At 46.0% G+C, this 13693-nt stretch overlaps 1 protein-coding gene across 1 annotated transcript in view; it reads right to left on the reverse strand.

Moving 5' to 3' along the window:
- ASB9 (ankyrin repeat and SOCS box containing 9) overlaps positions 1-11191 on the reverse strand; it is a gene marked incomplete at its 3' end in the record, with an annotated part of 32668 nt that extends 21477 nt beyond the window's left edge. The window contains exons 1-2 of the mRNA XM_082681330.1: positions 11078-11191; positions 3095-3174 (exon numbers count right to left, since the gene is read on the reverse strand). Of these exons, the coding sequence (XP_082537456.1) occupies positions 3095-3174; positions 11078-11171 (174 nt within the window). The 5' untranslated portion in view covers positions 11172-11191. The remainder of the gene's footprint in view (positions 1-3094; positions 3175-11077) is intronic.
- Between the last annotated feature and the right edge of the window lie 2502 nt (positions 11192-13693).

The following is a 13693-nucleotide window of genomic DNA, read 5'->3' on the forward strand; positions in this document are numbered from 1 at the left end:
ACGCACCGCAACGAAGAGTAGCCCCCGCTCGCCGCAACTAGAGAAAGCCTGTGCACAGCAATGAAGACCCAATGCAGCTAGAAATAAGTAAAATAAATAAATTTATTTTTAAAAAAATCCCTGAACGTACTGGTCCTACAGGAGCTTAAAAAATACCAATGCATGAAGCCTGCCCTAGGCTAAATCAGAATATCTACAGTGAAGCCCAGGCATTGTTATTTTTTTTAAAATCTCACATTATTTTAATGTGAAGTCTCGGTAAAGAATAATTAGCTACAGTTTCAGTTTCTCCCTTCTTGGACCAAGTGAGAATTATTTTTTGTAATTTTCTTTTCTCTTTGTTATAGCCGTTTGAATGTTTGGTCTTACTCGCCTTACTAAAATATGTTTGTTTAGTTTAGCAGGAGCGTTTTTCAGTATGCTTTGATTACCTGAAGTGCTATGTAGATTGTAATAAGAAAATAGATACTCCTCATTTATGAGGAGTAACTGGAGCAGGTAATTTACACAATGTCACCTTAGTTAATTCTCTCAAACTCATACAAGGTAACATAATAGATTGAATTTTTGGTCTCAATTCTTCACTCTCCTGTAGTAGTGTAATACGTTCACACCCTTGCCATGACCTCATAGTTGACAAAACGTATCAATACTTCCTTGATCCTTGAATTTGGACATGGTCATCTGACTTGCTCTGACCAATGGGGTGTTAGCAGATGTGACATAAGCAGACTGGAAGTATTCTTTCATGGTTGAGCTTGCCCTGCTATGCTTCAGCCTTTTGCCACGAGGAGAAAATTCCTCAGGTAGCTACTGGTGAAATAAGGATGGGAGGCATGTGCAGCAGAGCTGTACCCAACCCACAGCTTGGAGCCAAGCTCAGTCCAGATCAGCTGATCCAAAGTCTCATTAGAAAGAAATAAATGTTAATTGTATTATGCCACTGAGTTTGGGGTGTTTTGTTACACAGCAAGATCTGACTAATACAGGTAGGTATTGGCTCACTCATTTTATAAAGGCAGAAATTGAGGTTCCAAGAAAATAACTTGCTTAAATAATGCAAAAGAGCTTAGATAAAGACGTGATTCCAGCTGATATTCAGTAAACACGAAAATACTAAACATAAATGAATATCAGTCCAATTTAATAAGTCATATATAAAAGCTGCAATGATCATTTTTCACCCTATCAAAAAAAGGTAAATGTTTCATTTTATCTGAGAAGCAGCTTAGCTTCATTTAGCTAGAGTTACGTGTTACTATCTGTATTTCTATTTATAAGAGGCTGCTGCTACCAAAAACAGCTTAAGATAGTGGCTTAGAGTAGTCTGAAAATCGTCTTTAGAAACTGTTTTCTCATGGGAGGATTTCTTAGTCTATATAGGTCCGTGAAATTGGAATTTTTTCAAAGCACATTTCCACGAACTACCACCTGAAATTTATCATGTCTTTTGATTGTGAATTTAGATCACAGACCACAGTAGTAACAGCAGTATATAGGACTATCACAGAGAGGAATCTCAGATATTTTTAATTGCAGTATGAATATTGCAGATATCTAAACTATCTCAAAATATACATTCATCCTACTTAGAAATTACGGTAGTAATTAGAATCACCACTAAATCTTCTTATTGAATGCATTAATAAAGAAGTTCATATATTACAATGTCACACATTTGTTTATAGAGTTCCTCTATATTGTGTTTTATGCATTTAAAACATTAGTCTGAGAAGGGGTCCATAGGCTTTGCCAGACTGTCAAAGGGGTCCGTGAACGGGCCAAGAGCGTCTAACCTAAAAGGTCCATATTGTCTCTTCAGAGAACAAAACACTATGAATAAAAACTTCACTGGAATTTTGAATGGCGATTGAAACCGCTTTCTTAAAAGCACCTTTGCTTAAATTCCCAATAATTTCAAACCATCAAAACTCAAATTAATGTGTACTTGAAATGACACCCAAGGAGCAGAGACACTAATATGAAACTGGGCAGAGCCATTTCTACTGGAGATTCAACAGAACTGAACAAGTCTTTGAAATTATACAATGTCGGTTTTTTGGGGTTTTTTTTTTTTTTTTTTTTTTTTTTTTTTTTTGCGGTACACGGGCCTCTCACTGTTGTGGTCTCTCCCGTTGCGGAGCACAGGCTCCGGACGCGCAGGCTCAGCAGCCATGGCTCACGGGCCCAGCCGCTCCGCAGCATGTGGGATCCTCCCGGACCGGGGCACGAACACGTGTCCCCTGCATCGGCAGGCGGACTCTCAACCACTGCGCCACCAGGGAAGCCCGATGTCATATTTTAAAAGACATTTTCAAGCATTTATTTTACATGAGAGGTTTTCAACCTCTTTCAGCACTACTGACGTTCAGGGCTGGATAATTTTTTAATGTGGAGAGCGGCCCTGTGCAGTGTCAGATGTTTAATTACTTCCTTAGTCTCTAGCTACTAGATGGCAATATCACCACCACCCCACCTCATCCCTGCTCCTGCTTCCAGTCGTGACAACCCAAAATGTCTCCAGACATTGTCAAATATCCCCTTTGGGGCAAAACTGCCCCAGCTGAAAACCACTTTTTACATGATAATTTTCAAGAACATAGTCTATTGAATAAAGTGACAGCAACTTGAATGCACTAATTTGCCCGCTATTCATTCAATAGATATTTAGTATAGAATCTATTCTGTGCGTAGAATTGTACCATACTCTACTATTATGCCAGCCTGTAAATAAAGAAGGACAGGATTCATCTCCTTCTGCTAAAGAGGAAATTTATATCTTAATATCTGACTGTGATGTCTTTTTCTCAATGTGGTGAGCAGTAGAACGTGCTTAGTATTCACCTTTTTTTTTTTTTTTTTTTTTGGCGGTACACGGGCCTCTCACTGTTGTGGCCTCTCCCGTTGCGGAGCACAGGCTCCGGACGCGCAGGCTCAGCGGCCATGGCTCACGGGCCCAGCCGCTCCGTGGCATGTGGGATCCTCCCGGACCGGGGCACAAACCCGTGTCCCCTGCATCGGCAGGCAGACTCTCAACCACTGCGCCACCAGGGAAGCCCAGTATTCATCTTTTTTTCCCAAAAAACTTACTTACCTGGCTGATGAGGTTCCTCAAAGACAGCAGACGTCCATGAATGGCTGCTTCATGCACAGGAGACCAATCAGACACGGTATCTGTATGGAAAAGGGAGGAGCAGGTGACATCCCGCTAATGCACTTTAGACCCAGAGGCTCATCCTTGCCCATCAGTAGAGTCTAACCGGTCTTACTGGAGGGAGACATTGGAGTCAATCAACCAAAACTCCACCAGGACTTCAGAATTTCTCCCCACTATGGATGTTTTTTGAACACCATTTATTTGAAATGTCTAGCTAGCTAAAGAAATAACTACAGCCAGTGTCCAAACTGAGGACAAAGTGGTGGACTGGGATGACAGATTACTGTACTTCCATTTAGACGCTGGTTTCAAAGGCAAATGGTCCATTTAGTTAAATGAGAGCTTCGCTAATTACCAGCATTAGTGCGTTAAGTGGTGGTTGCCAGTCTAGTTTCCTGTGCGAAATACAAACTCTGGCCATATACTAATAGTAGTAATCATGTCATTACATACGCCATTAAGTTTGGAATCAAATCTAAACAAAACCATATTTATGGATTACCTCCCGTCCCCATATCAAGCACAAATCAGGGCTCAGTCTGACCTTGTAACAGGGACGTGAATTACCCCCAAAGGCAATGCACCAACGTGATTAAGAGAAAGCTGTGAATTCAGAACCGCTTGACTTCTTCTGAGCTGTGGGTCCCTGGGCAGACCCCGAGCTTCAGTTTCCTTCCCTGTAAAGTCAGGACAGCAATATTCTTACCTATGGCTCAACCCCTATTAGCTACTATTATTATCCTGCCCTAACAATAACCAGAGAGTCTTGATTAGACCCCCCCAGTCACTGCTATTTAAAAAATAGCAAATGTCTTCTCCAACCATTTGGAAAGAATACACTTTCTTAGGAAGGAAGCTTGTAAAACCCATCCCAACACGTTAAATGCTTTCCTCTCTTTCTAACTGACTGGATGTCAACTGACTGCGGCGCAGACCTGAATTTTTCTCATCTCCAGCTGCATCTGGTTTCTAGAACAAACAAAGGCAGGAAGTCAGAACGTGAGGAGGCTGGTCTGAGCTGCAGCTCCAGCTCTGCCTCTGCTCAAGTAAACACACTACACACAAACGAGGCAGGATGGTCCGATACCAGTCACGCCTCGTAGACGAACGGGTATCTCCTAAAAGCCCAGAAGACCTGGAGAACCAGGGTAAGTTTCCAAAGCCTGGCCAACGCCAGCCCATCAAGGAGGACGCTAGAATGCTTTGGACTTAACACGTGTTGGCCGACGTGGGCCTGCCACCTGGAGCTATCAGTGTCCCAGAAAACCTGTCCCAGTGAGCAAATTACCATCCTTCCAGATGGATTCATGAGGCATTTAATAGAGAAGAACAAGCTGAATGAGCCTGTCTACACGCTGCCCTTCCAAGGCTTCCCTTCCGGGCTCGCCAACATGCTCGACGTACCTTCAGTGAAATGGCTTCTTCTAACCTCCAAAACCTGATGCTCAATAGAAAATTAGCGTCCTCACAGTATTCTCTGAGGGCCCTAGTGCTTTCAGGAAAAATACTGCTGCTTCTAGGGCTTGGAGCCTACAATCCAAACAGCAGCTCTGGAAGATTGATCTCCAAATTAGAATTAAAAGGACGACTGATTCCACCCTGTTGCTGCTAAGGCACGATCCCATCCACACGAAATCCCGAGTGAGAAGAACCAAACGCTGGGAAAGGTCTTGAAAATCACGTGTGTGATGATTAAGCCATTTTTTCCAGCCAAGTGCTCAGCTGCTCAGAAGTATCGCTGCCACACTCAACCTCTGTGAAAGCTACCTCAGATAATTAGAGCTGACAGCCGGGCAGGTAATTTGGGCCCTAAGTTGTTAACTCTGTTTAGATTTCATAAAAGCGATGCAATTATCTTATCAACTGTAGACCAAAATGGGCTTTGCTTTCCGTGCATTCATCATGGAAACATGACTCCTTCTACTTAGAGTAAATAAAGAATTAGGTACTTCTCCAAGAGAGAAAAAAAAAAAGACTACCTGAGGTTTTTGCTCTCATGCATTAGGACATAGTATTTACAAAGGAGAGATGGCCTGTGTCTTCGAGAAGCATAGGATGTTGTCCTGGGACACGTGGTGGGTGGCTACCCATCTATCTACCAGCTTTAATGATTTATCATTCACATACTACACAATTCACCTCTTTCAAGTGTACAACTCAATGGTTTTCAGTAGATTTCACAGTTGTACATCCATCATCACAATCAATTTTAGAACATTTTCATCATCCCAGAAAGAAACCCCTTGCCCATCAGCTGTCGCTCCCCCCATTTCCACATCCCCCAACCCCTGGCAAGCACTGATCTACTTTCCATCCCTCTGGATTTGCCTGTTCTGGACTTTTCACACAAATGGAATCATACGATATGTGGTCCTTTGTGACGGCTCCTTTCACTGAGTGTAATGTTTCAAGGTTCACCACACTGTAGTATGTATCAGTATTTCATTCCTTTTTATGGCTAAATGTTTGTATCGATAGACCCAGAAGTTCATAGACATTTGTGGTGTTTCCACTTCTTGGCTGTTATTAATAATGCTGCTCTGATTTGCGTGTACAGATTTGAGGGGCTGTATGTCTTCAGTTCTCTTGGGTAGACACCTAGGAGTGGAATTGCTGTGTGACATGGTAACCCAGTGTTTAGCCTTTTGAGAAACGGCCAGACCATTTTCCAAAGCAGCTGTACCACTTTATATTCCACCAGCAGTACGAGACTTCCTTTCCTAATTGAAAGCCCTTTCAGACTAGGATTTGGTGAATATATCATAGCTTGCCAGTACTCCAGGCCAGAAGAAAAGCTTAGGTGCTTCTAAAGCCAAAAGTCATCTCAAATTTATACAAAGACTTGAGCCTCAGCTGGTCTCTGAACACTTGAGTGATTATCTAAAGACTTTAAACTGTGAAAGGTTGACATTTTTCTAGCACTGAGAGCATGAACTTTATATATAGCTCATTTAGCGAACGCCATAATTTGCAACATGGATTAATCCACACACTCTCTTTGGCTCTTGAAAACATTGACGAGATATCCAGGAGATGTTTCTCCAGGGTTTCCAGAGCCCACGTCACAAGCAGGCAGTGAGCTACAAGCTCAACACATGAGCAATTAAACCCCAAAGCAGCTTTGCCTGCCTTCCTGCTGACAACTGGAGGGAACAGAGTAAGCAGGAAAGGGGACCTGTTCCTGCCAGAACATGGACGCTGCTCGTAGAAGGAGGCTATGGATGAAGGGAAAACTCCGAGTCACATGCCCTTTTCCACTGACCCCAATGAAGTCTTTGAAACTCAAGGGCCATTCTATCTATACAACACATCATCCGAGCGCTTGGTACATGTTAAGGATCCTTCCGCAGTACTTTTTGAACCAAGATCCATTGGTTTTACTGCCAAGAAACAGACACCAAATGGGGGTCATGGGCAGCGCCACAGATCCGTTAGTGTAGCTCATGGTTAACATGGGGCAGGGAGCTCTCCTAAGGAAACGACCCCACAAGTCCTCCAATCGGGGCCATTCAACTTACATTTCTTTTAAACTGAGTCTCCATCAAACCGTGCAGCACATTAGGAAGGGTGCCGTTTCATTTTTATTGAAATTTCTGGAATGACTTTTTAAATGTCCATTATTTCAGAAGAGATTTTAAATGCACTAATTGGTACATTCTGCAAAGAGCTATTCACGAAGCTCCGGGAGCCTGCAGTGGATGCTGGGAGTAGCATCAATCTATTGCTCCTGGGAAACATTTTGCAAGGTCAAGGAGGGGAGAAGAGAGCGTGGGTTGCTCTGAGAGTGTTGGAACACTTGCTTTCCGTCTTTGGGACGTGATGGGGTGGGCTCAGTGGAGATCCTCTCCAACACTGGAAAGAGGATCTGGGTACTGTGTGAACAATTATAGTGTTGGTTGGATTCCAGGACAAATCAAAAAAGGAGGAAGAGAAACAGAGGCTCACGGTCGCAAACAGATAAACAGAAAGGTCCATTGAGGCAACTGTTGGGCACATTGGTCCTGTCTACTGCAATTCTTTCTCCACTTCTAAAAATCCACCCTAAGAGAATGAAATGATTTCCTTTCCATGCCTGTTTTTGCCTGTCTTCTGTTTAAATGTGAATACTCCCTACAGGGTGGGCTCAATTTTGTGAAGAAGAAAATCTCCCTACAGGTGTGAGCCTGCAGGCAAAAACCTGAAGGAGAGACACTAAAAACAAGAACTCAGCGTGATTACGGGAGATTGTGAGTTTATCCTTCAATGTATTTTCCAAAGTTTCTCTGACTAGGTGTCAATTAGTTTCCTAGGGCTGCCATAACAAGGTACCACAATCTGGGGGGCTGAAAACAGTAGAAATTCATTGTCTCACAGTGCTGAAGGCTAGAAGTCTGAAATGGAGGCGTCATCGGGGCCAGGCTCTTTCCAAAGCCTCTAGGGACGAATCCTTCCTTACCTCTGCTGGTGGTGGGGGTCCATCTTTGCTGTTTCTTGCTTATCAGATGCATCCTTCCAATCTCTGCCTCTGTCATCACATGGCATTCTCCCTGTGTGCCTCTTCTCCTCTTCTTATAAGGACCCGTCATTGGATTAAGGGACCCTCCTACTCCACTAGGGCCTCATCTTAACTAATTACACCTACAATGACTCTATTTCCAATCAGGTGGCATCCTGAGGTACTAGGGGTTAAGACTTCAGCCTGTCTTTTGGTGGTGGTGGGGGGACACAATTCAATCCATAACAAGGTATTTTCAGGAAAACAAAGACATTCTTTTCCTGCTCCTTGGGCAGAAGAGTCAAGAATTAAATCTCTATAAAGAGTTGGGGGCTTCCCTGGTGGTGCAGTGGTTGAGAGTCCGCCTGCCGATGCAGGGGACACGGGTTCGTGCCCCGGTCCGGGAAGATCCCACATGCCGCGAAGCGGCTGGGCCCGTGAGCCATGGCCGCTGAGCCTGCGCGTCCGGAGCCTGTGCTCCGCAACGGGAGAGGCCACAACAGTGAGAGGCCTGCGTACCGCAAAAAAAAAAAAAAAAAAAAAAATTACAGTTTATAAAGAGTTGGTTGCCACTGTCATACCCTTTCCACCCTTCCTCCGAAGAGGGAGGCAAAGAAAAGCCTGCAAGTGCGGGTGGGAGCAGCAAAGTTCCCCAAGAGCAACCACACCTGGGCCCTGGCTTGCCCCTGGCCCTGGCCCTGTGCCAGGGGATACGCTTCACCTGAGCTGAGTTTCCTGTCAGCACCATCCAGAAACACTCTGAGTGTTTCACATTCCACACTTCACCAAGGGCAAGCCTCCTGAAGCATAAACAAAGGCAATCCAGCTATCAGCAAGGTTCTGCCCAAAGGGCAGGACTGACACACAGTAGGGAGAGAGAGCCTCCACTTGGGTAAGGAGGGGCAGGAAGCCTGGGAGGGCTCTATGGGGGCAGTGGCTTGGCCGGGTGGAAGGAAGGATGCAGGAGTTTGCGGGTCAGATGTAGAGAAGAAGGACTTAGGAGAGCGGTAGGGTCCTGGCACCCACCCTTGGGACTCCTGCTTCTTGGAAAACTTCTCTTCCTTTAGTCCCTGTGAAATGACAGCATCTGAGTCTCTTCTTGCTTCTCTGTCCAACTTACTGGTCCTACGTCCTCAACTGGAGGCCTGTCCCAGGGCTCCATCCTTGGCTCTCATAAATCAGCCCAAAGGAGACAATGTCTCCTTCTCCAGGATTTCAGCCCAGCCCCTCTGCAGAACAGCCTGAGGTGTGATTCCCAACCCGTATTCATTCCCCAGCCGGTGTCCCACCCATCATGCTGGGCCCTGGGCACTTTCACATTCAAAACAGAAGTCCTTCTCCTCCCTCCCTCACTCTGCCCGCAAGCCAGCTCCCCTTCCCAACTTCTCTCTTGTGTAGTCCTCTGATCTGACATTTGAAAACCTGGCACATTTGGCCACCTTCTCTCCTTTAGCCCCAATATTTAATCAAGCAACATAGCTTGATTTCTCTTTCCTTTGAAACTGTCACCCATATTTTCCCTTTCTCTGTCATTTCTGAGGCTTGATCCAGATGTCAGCTTCATGCAGTGGTTCTCAAAGTGTGGTCCCCAACCGGCACCATCCACATCACCCGGGAGCGTGTTATACAGATTCCCAGGCCTCGCCCAGACCTAGCATCAGAAGGGGTGGGGCTCAGCCAGCTGCATTTTAACAATCCATCCAGGTGATGCTGATGTATCCGAGTTGGAGAAGCAGTGGATTAGTGCACGAATATCTCGTAACTCCTCCATAATCCATCCTGAATGTGGCTATCAGTTTAACTACTTACAGTCTTCATTATGGCCAAGTCTCCGCTCCAGAACCAACAGTGGCTCCCAACTGCCTGGCTCATGAAGGCTAAACTCCTCCACTTAGCTTCTGAAGCTTCATTTTCGGGTTCCTTCTCTCCCAACTTGTTCTCACGAGACTGGCCAAGACACTGCACTCCACTTGTGACTGTCCGCTATATACTGGGTTGGCCAAACTGTTCGTTTAGGTTTTTCCATAAGATCGTATGGAGAGGCCCGAACGAACTTTATGGCCACCCCAATATATGCCCGGCTGCCGCTGCCCACCCACCCAGCCCTAACCACGGTTGGATTAGGACCTTTAGAAGCCCTAAATGGCGAAAAGCGCTGGCGCCCCGCTCTCAGGCCAAAATAAAAATAAACATAAAACTACTCAGCACTAAAATAACCATGGAGAAGTCAACCACATTACTGATTCTTCCCCGTATTGATTGGTTTGCTGCTTTAAAAATGTATTTATCAAATCCATTTTTTAAAGTTAAATTTGGTGCCACTCTGCCTTCTGCTGCTCCAAGTTCATGCTCAATATCTCTGATGACTCCAGGTCTGCCTCTGGAGATCCAAATCCTACTCGCTGCTGAGGGCTCTGCTCATTTTATGAGCCAAAGTGGATAAACGAAGGAATAAATGAGCAGTCTTGTCTGCTCAATGAGCCAGAGAGAAGGCATTTTGTTTTTGTTTTTGTTTTGGCGGTACGCGGGCCTCTCACCGCCGCGGCCTCTCCCGTTGCGGAGCACAGGCTCCGGACGCGCAGGCTCAGCGGCCATGGCTCACGGGCCCAGCCGCTCCGCGGCATGTGGGATCTTCCCGGACCGGGGCACGAACCCGTGTGCCCTGCATCGGCAGGCGGACTCTCGACCACTGCGCCACCAGGGAAACCCGAGAGAAGGCATTTTGTATTTTATTTCTTCTGTCTTTTCCCCCTTCAACACCTAAACAGTAGGAGAGTAGTAAGTCCTAGCTGACTGCAGAGTCCCTGCTTTTTGTCCCTTTGACCGCTGAATGTAATCATCTCTCCTCTAATGCCTAGACCCATTTTTTCAGAATCCTTTCAGTCAGCAGGTACCTGCTAAGTGCTCAGAGGAAATGACAGTTTCCCGGAGGCGTGAGGCTCTATACATTAGCAAAGATACCACGAGACAGGTGAGAATCATACCTGTACGACACTTCCCCAAAGTGTAAAAGGCTCCTTTTAAAGTGAATCAATCAGTGCTCAACGTTCGAACATCATTTATAAACCCAGCCCCACCTAAATGCCAAATACCTAAGACCTTTTAATAAATGTTTTAGCAATAAAGATGTTCCTATTTAGAAATAACTGTAATGTAAATGATACATTTGACCCACAAAGAATAATTCTTTGGAGCTGAAGCTTTTCCTGGAGAGTAAATGGTGATCATTGACTTGGTATGGTCCACAGGACCCTGCGGAAAGAGGTGTACACACTTTTGAACAACCGTGTGAAAGATCCCAGCAAGCCGTGGACATCTGTCCAGTTACTGCCCCGTGGCCACGTCTCAGATGGAGTCACTGAAATTGCCCCACCCTTTTCTCTCCTCTCTCCTAAGCACGTTAACCGACCTCCCCAGCAGGCTGACTCCGCAGCCCCTAGACTCACCCCCCATCAATGGGTTGGAAAGGAGCCTGACGTCCGGAGAGTCTCCCAGCCTCGGGGGCTTACTGCCGTTGCTGCCCCGTGGTTCACCATCCATGGTGCTCTCCTGGGCTGGGCAAGCTCCGCTTCAGTTGTTCAGGAAAAGTCCAAATTCCATGCTCCCCCAGCTCCTGGGAAATTCCAGGGCTTTGACTGGCTGGGCAGCACCGTCCTGGTCAGATGGCAGAGAACAGAACAGGGCAGGGTAATCTGAATACTACCTGTGGTCAGACACACACACGTACACACACGCTCTCTCTCCACCTAACTGGCTAGAGGCTGCCCAAAGCCCACAGCAGCCCCCCAGCCCCAAGTCTGCAAAGTTGCTGATGTCACGTCCTTTCCAAAACTGAGACCAATCAGGGAGGAAGCCTTGAGGTTCCTCAGGAAGGAAACACAGTATGTAACTCTGGGAGAGCCCAGGGTTGGGGTGTGCGGGGGCGGGGAGAAAAGCACTGGTCTGCTGCAACGTTGTTCCCCCTGCTGGGATCCGGTTGTTGTTTGGGGGTTTCTTGTTGTTGAGACAAGCCCCAGAACCCAGGAGCTGAGAAAGCTGGTTTTGCTGCAGCCCTGCTGAACTGCTTGCACAGCAACTTACACAGCACGCCCTGGCCATCTGCACATGTGGTTTCAATTTTTCTGGGAGTTGCTTATAGGAAAAAGTCTCTATATGTTACAAAAATGCACGTTTGGAAAGAACTTCTATTTTCTTCCTCTGACTGCCAGGGTTGTGCTAAATGTCCCGCTCACCCTCCTCCAAAATAATTCAGGGTTGCTATCGCAAAAACAAAAATGGATTGCTGGGCGGCAGGGAGCGCTGGAGGAGAGCTGCTATCTTTCAATGATTCGTTATAAAAGGTTTTACTTTGTGAAGGTTCCGCCTATTTGCCTTTACAAAACATTTGGAGTTTTGTCTGTGTGTTTTCAGATAAACCCTGTTTCCCCGCACCACTTGGTGCTGGTTCAGGCTGATGGCCACCCCCGGACTACCCCCCTCCTCCCCGCACCCAGCTCCTCTCTTCCAGGTAGAAAGGGATTTTTCTTCCCTATTCAGGAAGTCTCTGAGTTCTTCTCAAGCATAGCCTGGCTATGCAATAATTACAGATTATTTTTAACGCCAAAGATACAGCCTTACTGTTTTGGATTTATGAAGCCTCAGTTGACCCACGTGGTAGCCACTGTTTACAGTTTGAGGAATGTCCTTCATGTTTTAAAATGCATGTCCATGCACACATGTATGTGGATACATATTTATTCCTTTACATTTTCCACATAATTGTAATTAGATTATCCTATATGCTTTTTACACTTGTCTTGGAGATCTTTCCATTTCAGCAGAATAGCTCTGTCCCTTTATTTACTACTGCATAGCATTCCATAAATATTTCATGCCAAAAGTATTTCATTATTCCCCTAACGATGGAGGCAGAATGTTACCATTTTCTTTTACTACTACAAAAATACTGCAGTCCATAGATCTCTCCATATGGCTTCCTGCACATATTGAAACCAAGTCCCCCTAAAACTGAGTTCCTCCACCAAGTTTATGATTAACCTCTGGCCAAAATTTTATTCCCTTTCTTGTCCTGAACCTGTTCCCCTCAGACTGAGGGGTATCAAAGACAAGGGGGGACTCAAGCCATGTACAAGCCCCCGTGTCCCTGTCCTTTGAAGTAAAAGGCTTTTGCTTTAGTCTCCCAGGCCTCCCTGAGTCTCAAAAGACTGTCTCAAGAGCTAACGATTGGGAAATGTGAAGATGTGGAAACAAAGAATATTATAATGTTGCGTGGGAAAACTGGTGACACTTTAGGCTATAAACCAGCTACCAGCAGAATCACTGAGCTCCCAGCTCCCTAAAAGATACAGCTAAAGGTCTGACACACGTGCCTAAGCTGTTTTTACAGGAAGCAGACCTGCACCAGATGAAAACTGCTAACTGCAAGCATGTAGACCCTAGACTGGTCAAAACCTGAAGGTTGATGATGCTTGAAACTTCATCTTGATGCCAACCAATCCAAGAATCGTGCACGAGCTCATCAGGCAACCTGCGGCGCCCTCCCTCACACTGCCTTTAAAACCCCTCCCCTGAAGGCCATTGGAGAGTTTGGGTCATTTGAGCATGAGCTACCTGTTCTCCTTGCTTGGTGCCCCGCAATAAACGCTATACTTTCCTTCACCACAACCTGGTGTCAGTAGATTGGCTTTACTGTACAGGCGAGTGGACCCAAATTTGGTTCAGTGACAATATGCAAATATTTCTGGAGGCAAGATTCCTAAGAGTGGACATGCTAGGTCCAAGTTGTGCTCATACACACTTGATCATTTCTATGGAACTAAAGACACACACAAGAGTGGGTACAGGGCTTCCCTGGTGGTGCAGTGGTTGAGAGTTCACCTGCCGATGCAGGGGACACAGGTTCGTGCCCTGGTCCGGGAAGATCCCACATGCCGCGGAGCGGCTGGGCCCGTGAGCCATGGCCGCTGAGCCTGTGCGTCCGGAGGCTGTGCTCCGCAACGGGAGAGGCCACAACAGTGAGAGGCCCGCGTACCGCAAAAAAAAAAAAAAAAAAAAAGAGTGGG

Source organism: Grampus griseus (genome assembly GCF_964374135.1).
Source record: "Grampus griseus genome assembly, chromosome: X".
Lineage (NCBI taxonomy): Eukaryota > Metazoa > Chordata > Mammalia > Artiodactyla > Delphinidae > Grampus > Grampus griseus.